This window comes from Pan paniscus, chromosome 9 (assembly GCF_029289425.2).
Source record: "Pan paniscus chromosome 9, NHGRI_mPanPan1-v2.0_pri, whole genome shotgun sequence".
Lineage (NCBI taxonomy): Eukaryota > Metazoa > Chordata > Mammalia > Primates > Hominidae > Pan > Pan paniscus.
Window position 1 is genome coordinate 7,227,576 of NC_073258.2, and position 17,471 is coordinate 7,245,046.

At 36.7% G+C, this 17,471-nt stretch overlaps 2 protein-coding genes across 2 annotated transcripts in view; one reads left to right on the top strand and one right to left on the bottom strand.

Annotated features, from left to right (window-relative positions):
• Positions 1-17,471, top strand: part of MMP26 (matrix metallopeptidase 26) — a 280,854-nt gene that overhangs the window by 62,132 nt on the left and 201,251 nt on the right. The window contains exon 2 of the mRNA XM_003819020.6: positions 297-368. The gene's annotated coding sequence lies outside the window, so the exon portion shown is untranslated. The remainder of the gene's footprint in view (positions 1-296; positions 369-17,471) is intronic.
• On the bottom strand, positions 2,010-2,969 carry LOC100975913 (olfactory receptor 51F1). Its single transcript, XM_003804646.1, has one exon. It carries the CDS (start codon positions 2,967-2,969, stop codon positions 2,010-2,012), a length of 960 nt encoding a protein of 319 aa, XP_003804694.2.

Consider the following 17,471-nt stretch of genomic DNA (forward strand, 5'->3'; position numbering starts at 1 on the left):
AAAAAGACTCTCACATATAAAAGTCAGAAAGTGTAGCCAAATTTGTAAACTAAATCGGTAAACAAATTCATTTACATAATGGCATTGTTTTATCAAAAGGTGTTTTTAAAGCTACTAACACAAATTTTATAATCTATGTTCACCTGGGGAAAGCTGAAGAAGAGAGAAAATAGAAGAAAAAAGGGTTTGTGTTTCATAATTTTCATGCCTATGTACAGACAGACCTTAAAACTCAGAAGATAATTCTTCCATGAATAGTAAAATTGTCATATAATATTTCTTCCATTTTTCCACAGAGTTTCTTACAAAATCGTCCTATCCAGCATGCACTTTTGGATACTCTTTCAACTCAGAAGTCAACATAAAGGGTAAAATTTTACTTTTATATTATGAATTATCACCCCAATAAGTCCATTATTTCATGATTTTTTGTTCATGTTGATGTTTTACACACACAAGATTTTAACCTTCGTGAGTGCACAGTAATATTTTTTATTGATCTTTTATTTTTTGTTGTTTCCCACGAGGTCAAACATAAAATATACCTGCAGTCACTGCGTGCCGATAAACTGAATATTTAAAAACAGAAAAAGTTCTCAATGCTATTAAATTAAATTGAACAATGCTATTATATAAATATTTAAAAATTTTTTTACCAGTTCACATGGTATAAAAATTATCATTATCAGTGATTTCAAGCTACTAATATGACATCATATAATGCATAGTTAGAAAGATATGCAAAAATAGGCTCTTGCAAGCTGGTGTGTGCTCTCTCCAGCACACTGCTGCCCTCAGTATTTGTGGGGTACCTGGTACATTTCTTCCATCTATCACTATTTTTCCAATGGCAATAAAATTGATGTGACTGCCTTTAGGTTTCCATCTCCATTTCCCTCTGATTTTATTCTGCCATTATATGCAATTGACATTTTTAAGCTTCTGTCTGTCTCTTAAATCCAAAGAGTTACCATAAGTTCGTTTTCAGAAACCAAACATTTTGTGTCTGTCTCTGTAAAACTGTGTATAGGTAAGAACTATGAATTCTTTACCTTGGTTCTTTAGCTGGTTAAGGAGTCACATAGGTCTTTAATGGCATTTGTGAAAACTGTGAAAATTATGGAAAATAATGTGAGTATGTTTATCTATGGGGAAAGGTCCATAAATTTCATTAGCTTTCTAAGGGACCACAATGCAGAAAAAGGTCCAGAACATCTGCCCCAAACTTCCTTGTAATTTACTTTACATTCTTTTCTAGTTCTCTCAAGTTCCCATTCCCTGTGATAAATTAGCAAGTGTGCCTCACCCCTAAAGCTTTTCTTTGGACTGTCCAACACTGGATAGTGACTCACATGCCATGACATATCTATTCCTACCTTTTGTATTATGAATTACCCATGAAGAAAACAGCTAGAGTATATTCTAAGAAGGTTACTACAACTTTTTAAGGCAAAGGATGGAACCATGGAGATCCAGGTCTTACTTTTGATCTTAAAACATTTCTGCTACATGACTTGGGCAGAGTATGTAATACAGTGATGAAGAGCATAGCATTTGAGATACAGAACACCTGGGTTCAAATCTCAACTGTGCCTCATGTTATCCATATGGCCTTTGGGGGCCTAAATGTCTATAAATCTGTTTCATCATCTGTAATATATCACTAATAGTAATATATATTTCATTTCGCTGTTTTGGAAGAATAAATGGAATATGTCTTAAAAGCAGTTAGTAGAACACCTAGCCTGAAACAAAGAGTCAATACATGTTAATTGCCAGGAGTATTATTTATCATTTCATTATTGTTATTTTCCTAATTCCACTACAAATGTCTTGGGTGATATATCATACGTATATTTTATGACCAAATATACAACATATTTACTATTTGTTTGGTGAATGAAAAATATTTTAAAAACCCACATGCAATAGGCAGTAAGAGAGCAAGTTCGCTTTTCTACAGTGCAAGTCATTCATGCCAGGTTTGTATCAAATAAAACTATGTCTGTTCATTTTGTAAGCAGCAGACTGAGCATAGCCTTGCGGATTTGTTTTGTTTTTACACTGTAGATGATGGGGTTGAGCACAGGGGGTAAAAGCAGGTATACATTAGCCATCACTGAATGGACTACTCTGGGGGCTGACCGACCATAGCGATACACCAAGGACAGGCTCAGCATGTGGATGTAGAAGAAAGCAACTGCTCCCACGTGGGAGACACAGGTGCTGAAGACCTTGTGCCATTCTTCAGGGGAGGCAATTCTGAGGACAGAGTGAATAATTAAGATATATGACAGGACAATGCATGGTGTATCTATTCCAGTGGTCAGGATGAGATCAATTAATCCACAGATGCTATTTGCCCGAATGTCTGAACATGCTAATTGAATCACATCTGGATGGTAACAATAGGAGTGAGAAAGGGCATTCATTCTACAGAAATAGAGAGGCTTAAGGAGCAAAAGTAGTGGTAATATTAGTACTATAGCACGTGTAATCATCAGAAGACCCATTTGAATGATTCTGGAATTAGTGAGAATGGTAGTGTACCTCAGAGGATCACAGATGGCCACATAACGGTCAAAGGCTGTAGCCACCAGCACTCCAGATTCCATAAAAGTGAATCCATGAAGAAAAAACATCTGGACAATGCAGCTATATAGACTGATTTCACGTGCCTCAAACCAGAGGATACCTAATGTTGTTGACAATGAAGAAACAGTCAAGCCCAGATCAGTGGCTGATAGCATGGAGAGGAAATAATACATGGGTTCATGGAGACTCTGCTGGGTAATGATGACAAACAGGATCACGCTCTTCCCAGAGAGGGCAATGGCATAAAAACAACAGAAAGGAATGGAGATCCAGACATGGGCAGACTCTAGGCCAGGAATGCCGGTCAACAAGAAGGTTGGAAATTTAGATGTTGAGTTGCTTAGGATTTCCATGGTGTCCTGGTTTTGCAGCATTTGTCCTCACAATGCTTCCATCCTATAGAAGTGATACATTAAGTGTTATGTAAAATATTTAGATACATTTTCTTTTAGTTAGTAGAGTTATCCAAGGTCATAGATAAGATCTGCATCATTGAGAAACCTTTAAATTAAATTATAATGTTCCTCTACCACTCATAATCAGAAATAGTTCACAAAAATATGTTTTTGTACCATAAAATTCAAGGGAAATATGTCCATATGATTTTATACATTTTCATGATAGTGTCCATTTACAGAATATTAAGCTGCATCATATTGTAAGATTATTTGAATAAAGACTTAGCTGAGAAAAAATAAGTATCCTCAATTTTGAATATTTTGTGAGTACAATGAATAATAGCCACTTAAAAATATCCATGGTTCTTCAGTGACCATAAGGGTGTGAGTCTGCAGACACAGATCTCCAGATAATTGCCAGGAATATAGGTTTGGGAGTTATAAATGTATATTTATCGTTTTCATCCAACACTATAGGTAAACAACTTCAGAGACTAGAATTATAAGAGAAAAACAATGAGGACAGAACTCTCCAGAAGATTGGAATGCACTATATACACTAAAGCAAGATGAGACTGGTTTTATGGGGACTATGAAAACCAAAAGAGGCTGGACACGGTGGCTCATGCCTGTAATCCCAGCACTTTGGAGGCAGAGGTGGGCGGATCACGAGGTCAAGAGATCAAGATCATCCTGGCCAACATGGTGAAACCCCGTCTCTACTAAAAATACAAAAATTAGCTGGGCGTGGTGGCGTGTGTCTGTAGTCCCAGCTACTTGGGAGGCTGAGGCAGGAGAATCGCTTGAACCCAGGAGGCAGAGGTTGCAGTGAGCCAAGATTGCGCCACCGCACTCCAGCCTGGTGGCAGTGAGAGACTCCATCTAAAAAAGAAGAAAAAAATAAAACATGGTGTGAAGACCGGATGTTACATGAGCAGCTGTGTCGAATTGCTTGCACTGTGAAGCCTAGTAAGGATTAAAAAATTCAAATGCAGCTGAGAGCCATTAGTGACCCCAGAAAAAACAGTGGAAAATTGAGAACTTGCTACAGTGTGGTAATGATGAAAGTATTAGCAGTGGAGGTACGGTTTATTTTAAGAAACTTGGCAGTGAAGGCAAGGGGAGAAGTAGGCCATGTCTAAAGAAGGGGTATCAGGTAGATGGAGAATTTTTGCAAGATGGGACAGAATTAGAGAAATTGATATGTTTATAAACGGAGGTTAAAAATGTAGCAGATATGAGAAATGTAAAATATAGAATGTGAAGGATTTATTGATCTATAAAAGTCCTTAAGAAAGTAGTGGGTGATTAAGTGTAGAGCATGAGTAACCTTCAAAAAAATGAGGACCATCATTTGCACTGACACTAGTAAGTGTCAAATATGTAAGTTTGTGGAGAGTTATATAAGGAAATTGTTACCTTTTTCTCTGTGAAGTATTTGGGGGTAATTTACTGCTGTTCAAAAGTGTAAAGTGATGGCTGCTGGCTTCCGGATACAGTAGACATTTTCAGGAGACAGCGAATGAGAAGGGCAATTGGCTCAGTAAACAGAAATGCTATATCGCCTCTTTCAAGTAAAATTCCAAGAATAATTTTGTCAATTAATATATTTATATTGTTCAAATCAATTCTGGGGAGAATTAAATTAAATAATAGCAGTATTCATGAGTATAATGTTAGTATTTTTCAATCAAGTCTTTAAAAAATTAGATGTGTCAAACTCATGAGAGTAAATATTCTGTAGCAAGGATACAAGTTACTGTTCCCTTTATGCTAGTATTCTGTGGTTTCTTTTAAATCTCCAGTTGTCTGATTTTCAATTCAATCTGAGAAACATTATGAAAATATTTAAGTATGAATTATTAGAGGTTGTATATCTACATGTTATGTGGATCGATGAGGACAGGGCAAACCCTCATGATATCTGACTTTTCTATAAACCCATATGACTATTTGTGAATAGGTAACAAAGTAAAAGTCAACACGATAAATATATCTATCTACCTTCTTACCAGCTTTACGTGGAAAAAGGCACCTTCTCTGTCTTTGCTAGATGAGGAAGAATAGACTACTGTTCTGGAGCCATGGACTTTATAGTAAGGTAGAATTGAGCTGTGAGATTATTTGTATGATTTATGTCTCTCTGCAGCCAAAGACAGAGAAAAAAAGAAACCACCCTCTCTCCCTATCTATAAAAATTAGAGGGCAGGAGTGTGTAATCCCAGAGGGTTTTAGTTACTAATCCAAGTAACCTGTGGTCCACAGGGACATTAAATGCAAAGGAAAATAAACCAAATTATACATATAAATAGAAAATTTACACACTGTTCATAGCATTGGGGAATAGAGAGATGTACATCATTGTCTCTGGATTATAAGTGTACTGGCAAGATAGGAAAAGAAACCACTGTTCACTGGGATCATTATGGTCACAATAAAGAGGGAAAACTTTACACCCAGTCTCTAGGCTCCTATGCATACATTTCCACATTGAACCATAGGGAGAATGATAGATGTCCATTCTCAAATCCATTCTTTTTCAAACACTGAGTTTTCCCCCAGTAAATGTGTCAGCTCCTGATATATTAATTTGGCCCTGTTTTGCTAGTAGCTAGGGTTACCATGAATGAATGATGTTCTCATGTGCATGTATTCTTACTCTGTTCCCTGCTGTTTTCTTGCATTAATACTTTCAAGCACCTGATTATTGAGAGAGTTTTTTCATTTTTGTCAGTGTAGGCAGTTGACTAATGGATGCAGACACTTTACAGTCTACTAATTCTAGGTTCATAAGAAAAGTCTCACATTCAAGCCTTTTGTTTCTCCTTTATAGAGAAGCTGCACATTTGTGGAGACAGTCTTGTTTTTGTTTAGGTATCAATAATACCAGTAATTTGTTCCTCACTCAGCTATTTTTCTTTGATTTCTACTTTGCTATTACTCCTGTGCATTCCTGTTCAAGTAATTTTAATGGCTGAAATTGTGATGGGTTCAACTGAAGCACTATATCTCTACCCAGCATTCCCATCAACTGTTTTGACTAATACTTCCACGACAAAAATGAACTATAATCAAATCATTTTATAAGTCAGAAGTAAATAATTAAAAGTTTCGCCTCTGTTGTCTTAAAGAGCTAACTATCTAGAGTTTTCACCCAAATATCTGTGACGGTCAGATTGTAAAATAATAAAATAGTCCCTCAGTACTCCTACCTTCTTGGACTCAGCCCATGTTTATCCTCTGCTGTTGAGTGTGGGTAGTACCTCTGACTAACTTCTAACCAATAGAATATGGCAAAGTTGACAGGATATCATCACATATATGTCATATAAGATCTGTCTTTGGTGAATCAAGGTTCCATGTTTGGCAAACCTATGTGGCAAAAGACTAAGAGTGGACTCCAGCTAACAACCAGCCAAGAACTGAACATGGCCTCCTAGCCAACATGTAGCAAGAAACTGAGTCCCTCAACTCAACAGGCCACAAGGAACTAATAGAATCTAGCAACACTTCATAAGCTTGGAAGGATAGCCTTCCACAATAAGGCTTCAAATGAGACACAGCCTTTGGAGAAAACTCAGCAAAGCTGTATTCAGACTCCTGACTTACAGGAATTCAGAGGTGTAGTGTTTGTGGGGTTTTTTGTTTTTTGTTTTTTTTTTTTTTGCTAATTGGTTTTGAATTTTAATTTTTATTTTTAGTTCTGGAGTACATGTGCAGGATGTGCAGGTTTGTTACACAGGTAAACATGTGCCATGGTGGTTTGCTGCGACTATCCACCCATCACCTAGGTATTAAGCCCAGAATGCATTAGCTATTTTTCCTAATACTCTCCCTTTGCCCCCACCTCACCCCCTGACGGGCCCCAGTGTGTGTTGTTCTCCTTTCTGTGTCCATGTGATCTCATTGTTCAGCTCCCACTTATAAGTGAGAACATGCAGTGTTTGGTTTTCTGTTCCTGCATTAGTTTGCTGAGGATAATGTCTTCCAGCCTCATCCATGTCCCTGAAAAGAACATGATCTCATTCCTTTTTATAACTGCATAGTACTCCATGGTTTATATGTACCACATTTTCTTTATCCAGTCTATCATTAGTGGGCATTTGAATTAACTCCATGTCCTTACTATTGCGAACAATGCTGCAATGAACATACATGTACATGTTTCTTTGTAACAGAATAATTTCTATTCCTTTGAGTATATACCCAGTAATGGGATTGCTGGGTCAAATGGTATTTCTGGTTGAGGAATCGCCACACCATCTTCCAAAATGGTTGAACTAATTTACATTCTGACCAACAATGTAAAAGCATTCCTATTTCTCCACGACCTCACCAGCTTCTGTTTCTTGACTTTTTAATAATGGCCATTCTGACTGGTGTGAGATGGTATCTCCTTGTGGCTTTGATTTGCATTTCTCTAGTGATCAGTGATATTGAGCTGTTTTTCATATGTTTGTTGGCTGCATGAATGTCTTCTTTTGAGAAGTGTCTGTTTATGCCCTTTGCCCACTTTTTAATGGGGTTGCTTGTTTTTGTCTTGTGAATTTGTTTGAGTTCCTTGTAGATTCTGGATATTAGGCCTTTGTTGGATGAATAGATGGCAAAATTTTTTCTCCCACTCTGTAGGTTGCCTGTTCACTCTGATGATAGTTTCTTTTGCTGTGCAGAAGCTCTTTAGTTTAATTAGATCCTGTTTGTCAATTTTTCCTTTGTTGCAATTGCTTTTGGCAATTTCATCATGAAATCTTTTCCTGTGCCTATGTCCTGAATGGTATTGCCTAGATTTTCTTCTAGGGTTTTTATAGTTTTGGATTTTACATTTAAGTCTTTAATCCATCATGAGTTAATTTTTGTGTAAGATGTGAGGAAGGGGTCCAGTTTCAATTTTTTGCAAATGGATAGCTAGTTCTCCCAACACCATTTATTAAATAGGGGTTCCTTTTCCCATTGCTTATTTTTGTCAGGATTGTTGAAGATCACATGGTTGTAGATATGTGATCTTATTTCTGAGTTCTCTATTCTGTTCCATTGGTCTATGTGTCTGTTTTTGTACCAGTACCATGCTGTTTTGGTTATTGCAGCCTTATAGTAAAGTTTGAAGTCCTATAGTATGATACCTACAGCTTTGTTCTTTTTCTTAGGATTGTCTTGGCTATACAGGCTCTTTTCTGGTTCCATATTAATTTTAAAATAGTTTTTCTAATTCTGTGAAGAATGTCAGTGGTAATTTATTGGGAATAGCATTGAATCTATAAATTACTTTGGATAGTGTGGCCGTTTTCATGATATTGATTCTTCCTATCCATGAACATGGAATATTTTTCCATTTGTGTCCTCTCTGGTTTCCTTGAGCCATGGTTTGTAGTTCTCCTCGAAGAGGTCTTTCACTTCCCTTATTAATTGTATTCCTAGATATTTTATTCTATTTGTAGCAATTGTGAATGGGAGTTCATTCATTATTTGGCTCTCTTCTTGCCAGTTGTTGATGTATCAGAATGCTTGTGACTTCTGCACATTGATTTGACTGCTCAATGATATATCATATGTAACTGCAACCCAGCTGATGATCTATGTTTTAGCCTGTTTTGTGTTCCTGTAAAAGAATACCTGAGGCTGGGTAATTTGTAAAGAAACAGAGGTTTATTTGGCTCATGGTTCTGCAGGCTGTACAGAAAGCATGGTGTCAGCATCAGCTCAGCTTCTGGTGAGGGCCTCATGTTGCTTCCACTCATGGCTGAAAGTGAAGGGTAGTCAAGCGAGTGCAGAGAGTACATGGAAAGAGAGGAAGTGAGTGAGAGAGAGAGAGAGAGAGAGAGAGAGAGAGAGAAGGAGCGAGGCCTTTATTCTGTATAAATTTAAGGGGTACAAGTATGGTTTTGTTACATGCATATATTGTATAGTGGTGAAGTCTGGGTTTTGAATGTAACCATTATGTGAATAATGTACATTATACTTATTAAGTAATTTATTATTATTCATGCTCATTTCACTCCCCTACCCTTCCAAGTCTCCAGTGTCTATCATTCCACAGTCCATGTCCATGTGTAAACATTGTTTAGCTCTCATTTATAACTGAGAACACCCAGTACTTGACTTTATTTCTGAGTTGCTTCTCTTAAGATCATGGCCTCCAGTTTCATCTGTTTTGCTTCAAAACACAGAGTTTTGTTCTTTTTTGTGACCAAGTAGTATTCCATTGTGCACATATGCCACATTTTCTTAATCTAGTCATTCTTTGATGGACACCCAGGTTGATTCATATCTTTGTAATTGTGAATAGTGTTGTGATAAACATGTGAGTGATGGTATCTTTTTTATATACTAATTTCTTCTCCTTTGAGTAGATGCCCAGTAGTGAGATTACTGGATCAAATAACAGTTCTATGTTTAGTTCTTTAAGAAACCTTCATACCGTTTTCCATAGAGATTGTACTTGTATTCCCACCAAGACTGTATAAGCATTTTCTTTTCTCTGAATCCTCCCCAACATGTGTTATTTTTTGACTTTTTAATAATAGCATTTCTGACTGGTTCAAGATTATATCTCATTGTGGCTTTAATTTGTACTTCTCTGATGATTAGTGATATGGTTTGGCTCTGTGCCCCCTACCTAAATCTCATTTCAAATTGTAATCTCCAAAGTGTCAAGGGAGGGGCCTGGTGGGAGGTGATTGAATCATGGGGGCAGATTTCTTGTTGTGTTCTCATGATAATAAGTGAGTTCTCATGATATCTGGTTGTTTGAAAGTGTGTGGCATTTCCCCCTTTGCTATCTTTCTCTCCTGCTGCACCGTGGTAAGACATGCTTGTTTCCTCTTTGCCTTCTACCATGAATGTAAGTTTCCCGAGTCCTCCCAGTCATACTTCCTGTTAATCCTGTGGAACTGTGAGTTCACTAAATCTCTTTTCTTTATAAATTACCTAGTCTCAGGTGGTTCTTTATAGCAGTGTGAAAACAGCCTAATACAATTAGTGATGTTGAGGAGTTAAACTTAAAAAATATGTATACTATGCTTACCACACACCAGTTGAATTACCCTTGGACAATGGGACTTGTGATATAAAGATTGAAAATTCTTAAAATACAAGGGTATTAGGACAGAATTCTAGGTTCTCTTCTTCCTGATTTTTCCAATAGCTACTTGTAATTCTTTGCAAAATTTGATTAACCTCCCTGAATCTCAGTTTCCTCGGACATGAAATGAAGATTAGGCATAGTAACCTCATTTACTGAGCACCTATGTGCCATGAGATTTGGTCCCCTCTAGCTACTGTAAGTAAAAATGATGTTTTAACTTCATATGTCTAGAAGTTAAGAATCATAAAGGTTAAGGACCCTGTTAAACTTTATATAGATAATGAGTATCAGAGGTAAAATTCAAACACAGATTTGTCTGAAGATTTTAAAATATTTTCCCAAGTAGACAGTTGTATACCTAGGTCATTTCTGAAAGCCATAGGCATAGAAGGTAAAATAAAGAATTTATCCTTAAATATTTGTAAGTAATTCTTTTATTGAAGTATACATACATCACAGTATGCAGATTACAAGCAAACTGGTTGAATTTTCACATTTGAATACATCCATGTTACCACCATCCAGATAAAGAAATGAAAAATTACTAACAGAAGAAACCACCTTTTAAGATATTTCAGCCACTATTCCTTTCTCCTCAAAGGTGATCACTCTCCTCACTTCTATCCAAATAGGTTAGTTTTGCCTGTTTTTGGATGTTATCTGATTGGATCAGTGCTGTATTTATATTAACATTGTGTCTGAGGAATTCTTCCGCAGAGTGTGTATAGTTATAGTTCTTTGCTTTTTATTGCCTTATAATGTTCCAGCGTATGACTATACCTCACCTTAATTAACTTTTCCATCCTGTTGTTGATGGATGTTGTTGTTTCTCCCATTTTCTATTGTGAATAATTCTGCTATGAATATTATTGTGCTTGGCATTACAAAACATGCGTAACATATGCATAGCTTTTCAATGGTTATATACCTGAGAGTGGAATTGTTGGATGACTGAGTAGGTTTTTGTTTGGCTTTAGTAGATATGGCCAAAAAGTTTTCCACAGAAATCGTGTATAGCCATATATACTCCCACAGTGTATATGGCAGTGCATGGCAGTTCAAATCAATTCACATATTTCTCTATAAGTGTCATTTCTGTTTTTGTTTTATCCTTTCTTATGGGTGTTCACTGATACTTCATTGGAGTTTTAATTTTAATTTCTTTATGACTAGGGTGAAACAACATTTGATATATTTTGTGCTGTTTGGATACTCCCTTTTAAGAAATGCCTCTCCAAGCCTTTTGCCTATTTTCCGTTGAGTTGTGCCCTTTTACCTTCATCATGACTTCATCATGTCGTTGATTTCCACATGGATATCCAATAGATCTGGTATTCGTTATTAAAATAAACATTCTCTTGTTATTGCATTGTGATATCACTTTTGCTATCTATCAAATGCCTATATGTGGGTTTCTTTCTAGATTTCCTGGTGTGTCCCATTTGCCTATGTGTCTTTCCTTGCACCAATACTGCACTATCCCTCTAATATGCTTTGATGCCTGGTATTATAAGAATAAAGCTTCAACTTTATTCTTTTGCAGCAGTGCCTGGGCAATTCTATATACTTCACATTTTCACATAAATTTTAGAATAACCACTGTAGGAAAACCTGCTAAAATGTTGATTTGGGATTACATATATATGCCATTTTTGAAAGAACTTACTTGTTTAAAATATTAAACCTTATAATTCATGAACATGATAAATATGTGTATGTGTCTTCAATTTCTGATGATTAATAGTTTTTTCTATCAAAACCTTTCACATATTTGATTCCCAGTTGCATGATTTCTGATGCTATTTTAAATAATATCATCTTAGAAATTTATTTTTGTTATTGATTTATAGACATACAATTGATAGTTTAATACTGTTTTTTGTATCCAGTTATCTTGCTTAATAACACCAACTACTAATAATCATTTATTCATTCATGTCAATTATTGTATGTAGTGCTATGCCTCTTGTTCTTCCTGATTATGTAAATGCACAGTCATGTCATCTGTGAATAATTTAAGTTTTATTTTCTTTTCCTTTACTCTGCTGAGGTATTTTACTTTTCTTGCCTCATTTCAATTCTTAAGGTCTCAGATACAAAGTTAAGTAGAAGTGGTGATGTTAGGCATCATTATCCTTTGACCAAATGCAGAGGGAATACTTAAACATTTCAACATTAAGTATGATTTTTGAAGAGAAATTTTCTATTTCTGGTTTACTAAGTTACCGTGAATATCAATTTAGATTCATCACTTTTTTCATATGGAGAATAATGTAGTTTTTCTCTTTATTTTATTAATGTGGTAAGATACGTTGCATGATTTTTAAATATTCTTACTGAGTTATTTTTGATAATATTTTGTTTGAAAGTTTTGCCTCTAAGTTAATGAGAATTTTCATTTTAATTTTTCTTGTTTTGTAATGCCCTTTCAAGTTTTGTGGACTCACAAAATAAGTTGGGAAGTATTCTTTTCTTACCCACTTTAGAAGTGTTTGTACACTTAGTGTTTTTTATTTTATTGTTCTATTTTTCCCTTACATTCTTTGGATAATTCACTAGCAAACACCTCTGAAGCTGAATTATTTCATTTCAGAAAACTTTTTGAATTAACGTTTGAATTTCTTTCTTCCTTACGTTAGTTTAGCTCAGTCCTATTTTTAAGAAAATGTCAAATTTCATCTAAGTTTTCAAATTTATTGTTATCAAGTTGTTCAACATATTCCTTAGCTTAATGAATCCTAGCAAATGGAATAGAACCATTAACCATCACCAAGCTTAAGACACAGAGCATTACTGACATCTCTCCTTCAAGTCAAAACCTCCTCAATGGCAACCAGCCTCCTTACTGAAGCACCGTATTTTTTTCCAGTAACTGAACTTTGTATAAATTGAATTAAACAGTACATACATTTTTGCTCCTTGAGTTTTTTACTCAATGTTGAAATGAGTGATTGTATATTCATCCATGTTGCTGTATGTAGTAGTTTTTCTCATTATCATCATTGCATAGAATTCCATTTGTGGGAATACATCAACTTATCAGTTTGTTGACTATTGTTGGTCATTTTGTTTTTATTTTTCAATTTTGAATTACTACAAATATTGTTATTGTAAACTTTCTTGCATATTCCCTTTGTAAGCCCATGAACACATTTCTGTTGGGGTTTATCAAGAAATAACATTTCTAGTTCATAAGGAATGCAGTTTTAACATATATGACCAAAAAGGTTTTTGTAAGGATATAGCAAACAACCCTCCCACAAGCAGTGCATGAGAATTTTAGTATCTGCATCATCACTAACACTTGGTATTGTCTCCAATTTTAGCCACTCTGGCATATATGTAGTGGTGTTATGTTATGTTTTTAATTTACATTTCCTTAAAGTTGGATGCATTTTCCTGTGTGTATTGGACACATGGATATCTTCTTTTGTAAAGTAATTGTTAAAAAGTTTAATCTGTTTTTTTCTCAAGATTATCTATTTTCTTATTGATTTTTGTTTATTTTTGCATGTAATTATTTTATTGGTTATATGTAAAAAGGATACAGTGAAATCTGTACTCATACATTATGGCTAGTGGAAATGAAAGATGTCACTTTGGAAACAGTTCAGCAGGTTCTTATAAATCTAAACATGCAGTTAGCATATGAGCCAGAAACTTCACCTAGGTATTTACCTGTGAGAAAAGAAAACATATTTTTTTGCAAAGTACTGAAGTACATATTTCTCCATAGTAGTATAAAACTAGAAACAACACAGATGGGAAAGTAATTTTAAAATATAATATATAAACATATATTTATAAATATATAAATTAATGTATCTATAAATAAATCTTTATAGGTAAATATATATCTGTAGATATGCAAATTTAAATATTTAATTACATAACTATATATGCTATGTAATAATACTCAGCAATAAAACTTGATGCATGAAATAAAATGGCTGAATTTCAAAAGTATCATGCAAAGCAAAAGAAGTTACCTACAGCGACTATATGTTTCCATATATATAAAATTCTAGAAAAGATTAAAGTATAGGAGTTTACAGCTCCAGCCAGGGGCTGGGGGTAGAAAAGAGGGCTTATTTTATAGATGCATAAGAGAATATTTTGACTAATGAAAGTGTTATCTATTTTGATTGTGGTGATGGTTGTACGACTGCATAAATCTGATGAAACTTTGAATTCTGTACACAAAAAAGGGTTACTTATTGTATGTATAATTTTATCTCACCAAACCTGCCTTAAAAACTAATTGCATAATCAAGTATTAAACTGTAATTTTAATATTATTTTAAAACCATTCTGATTATATATTGTTGTATAAAATACCACCCTGATGTGGTTTGTCTCTGTGTCCCCACCCAAATCTCATCTTGTAGCTCCCATAATTCCCACCTGTTGTGGGAGGGACCTGGTAGGAAGTGATTGAATTATGGGGGCAGGTCTTTCCCATACTGTTCTCATGGTAGTGAATAAGTCTCCCAAGAGCTGATGGTTTGATAAGGGGAAACCCTTTTTATTTGGAACTCATTCTCTATTTGCCTGCTCCCTTCCATGTAAGACATAACTTGCTCTTCCTTGCCTTCCACCATGATTGTGAGGCTTCCCTAGCCAAATGGAACTGTAAGTCCAATTAAACCTCTTTCTTTTGTAAATTGCTCAGTCTTGGGTATGTCTTTATCAGCAGCATGACAATAGACTAATGCAGTAAATTGGTACCAGTAGAGCAGGACACTGCTGAAAAGAGACCCCAAAAATATGGAAGTGACTTTGGAACTGGGTAACAGGCAGAGGCTCGAACAGTTTGAGGGCTCAGAAGAAGACAGGAAAATGTGGGAAAGTTTAGAACTCCCTAGAGTCTTGTTGAATGGCTTTGACAAAAATGCTGATAATGATACGGACAATGAAACCCAGGCTGAGGTGGTCTTGGATGGAGATGAGGAACTTGTTGGGAATTGGAGCAAAGGTGACTCTTGTTATGTTTTAGCAAAAAGACTGGTGGTAATTTGCCCCACCCTAGAGATTTGTGAAACTTTGAACTTAACAGAGATAATTTAGGGTATCTGGAGGAAGAAATTTCTAAGCAGCAAAGCATTCAAGAGGAGACTTGGGTGCTGCTGAAGGCATTCAATTTTAAAAGGGAAACAAAGCATAAAAGTTCAGAACATTTGCAGCCTGACAATGGGATAGGAAAGAAATTCTCATTTTCTGAGGAGAAATCCAAGCCAGCTGCACAAATTTGCATAAGTAAGAAGGAGCCAAATGTTAATTCCCAAGACAACGGGGAAAATGTCTCCAGGGCATGTCAGAGACCTTTGTGGCCCCTCCCATCACAGCCTGAAGGTTTAGGAGGAAAAAGTGGTATATTGGGCCAGGCCCAAGGTCTCTGTGCTGTGTGCAGTCTAGGGACTTGGTGCCCTGCATCCCAGCTGCTCCAGACATGGCTGAAAGGGGCCAATGTAGAGCTGTGGCTGTGGCTTCAGAGGGTGCAAGGCTCAAGTCTTGGCAGCTTTCACGTGATGCTGAGCTTGCAAGTGCACAGAAGTTAAGAACTGAGGTTTGAGAATCTCTGCCTAGATTTCAGAAGATGTATGGAAATGCCTGGATACCCAGGCAGAAGTTGGCTGTAGGGGTGGGGCTGTCAAGGAGAACCTTTGCTAGGGCAGTGCAGAAGGAAAATGTGGGGTTGAAGTCCCCACACAGAGCCCCTACTGGGGCACCACCTAGTGGAGCTATGAGAAGAGGGACACGATCCTCCAGACCCCAGAATGATAGATCCACCAGTAGCTTGCACCGTGCTCCTGGAAAAGCTGCACTCAACACCAGCCTGTGAAAGCAACCAGGTGGGAGGATGTACCTTGTGAAGCCACAGGGGCAGACATGCCCAAGATCATGGGAACCCACCTCTTGCATCAGTGTGACCCAGATGGGAGACATAGAGTCAAAGGAGATAATTTTGGAGATTTAAGATTTGAATGCCCTGCTGGATTTCGGATTTGTGTGGGGCTTGTAACCCCTTTGTTTTGGCCAATTTCTCCCATTTGGAATGGCTGTATTTACCCAATGCCTGTACCCCCATTCTACCTAGCAAGAAACTAACTTGCTTTCGATTTTACAGGCTCATAAGCAGAAGGGACTTGCCTTGTCTTGGATGAGACTTTGGACTGTGGAATTTTGAGTTGATGCTGAAATGAGCTAAGACTTTGTGGGACTGTTGGGAAGGCATGATTGATGTTGAAATGTGAAGAAGTGAGATTTAGGAGGGGCTGGGGTGGAATGATGTGGTTTGGCTCTGTGTCCCCACCCAAATCTCATCTTGTATCTCCCATAATTTCCATGTGTTGTGGGAGGGATCCTGTGGGAGGTAATTGAATTATGGGGACAGGTCTTTCCATACTGTTCTCATGGTAGTGAATAAGTCTCACAAGATCTGATGGTTTGATAAGGGGAAACCTGTTTCTGTTGGCGCTCATTCTCTCTTTGCCTGCTGCCATCCATGTAAGATGTGACTTGCTCCTTGTCTTCCACCATGATTGTGAGGTTTCCCCAGCCATGTGGAACTTTAAGTCCAGTTAAACCTCTTTCTTTTGTAAATTGCCCAGTCTCAGGTATGTCTTTATCAGAAATGTGAAAATGGACTAATACCCCAAATTTAGTGGTTTAAAATAGTGACATTTTATTGCTCACAACTCTGAAGTGCAGGCAAGGCTTGGTAAAGCATAGTTTGCTGCATTCAGGAACAGGATCAGTTAGTATAATTCAAAGGCTGGAGACTGAAGTCATCTGAAGGCCTCCTCATTTACAATATCTGGCAGTTAATAATGGTTATTGGCTAGCATTTCAGCTGGGGCACTGATCAGAACACATACATGTGGCTTTTCCATGACACAGCTGGGTTTCTTCACATCATGGTGGCTGGTTTCCAAGGTGAGTGTTCCAAGTGCACAAGGAATCTGTAGGAATCAGAATTAGCCTTAAAAGATACTCTAGTGAATTGAATGGTGTACCTCTAAAAGCTATGCCCAAGTTGTAATCTTTGGTACCTGTGAATATAACCTTATTTGGAAAAGGGGTCTTTGCAGATATAATTATGGTAATGATCACAAGATGAGATCATCCTGGATGAACCAGGTGAGTCCTAAATCCAATGACAATTGTCCTTTTAAGAGACAGAAAAGGAGAAGGCCATGTGAAGATAAAAGCTGAGATTAGCATCATGTAGCCACATGCCAAGAAAGATCTGAAGCCATGACAGCTGGAATAGGCAAGGAAACATTCTCTGCTAGATTCTTTGGAGAATGTGTGGGCTCTTGACACCTTGATTTTGGACTCTGGCTTCTAGAACAGAGATGGTACATTTGATTTGTTTTAAGCCACCAAGTTTGTGG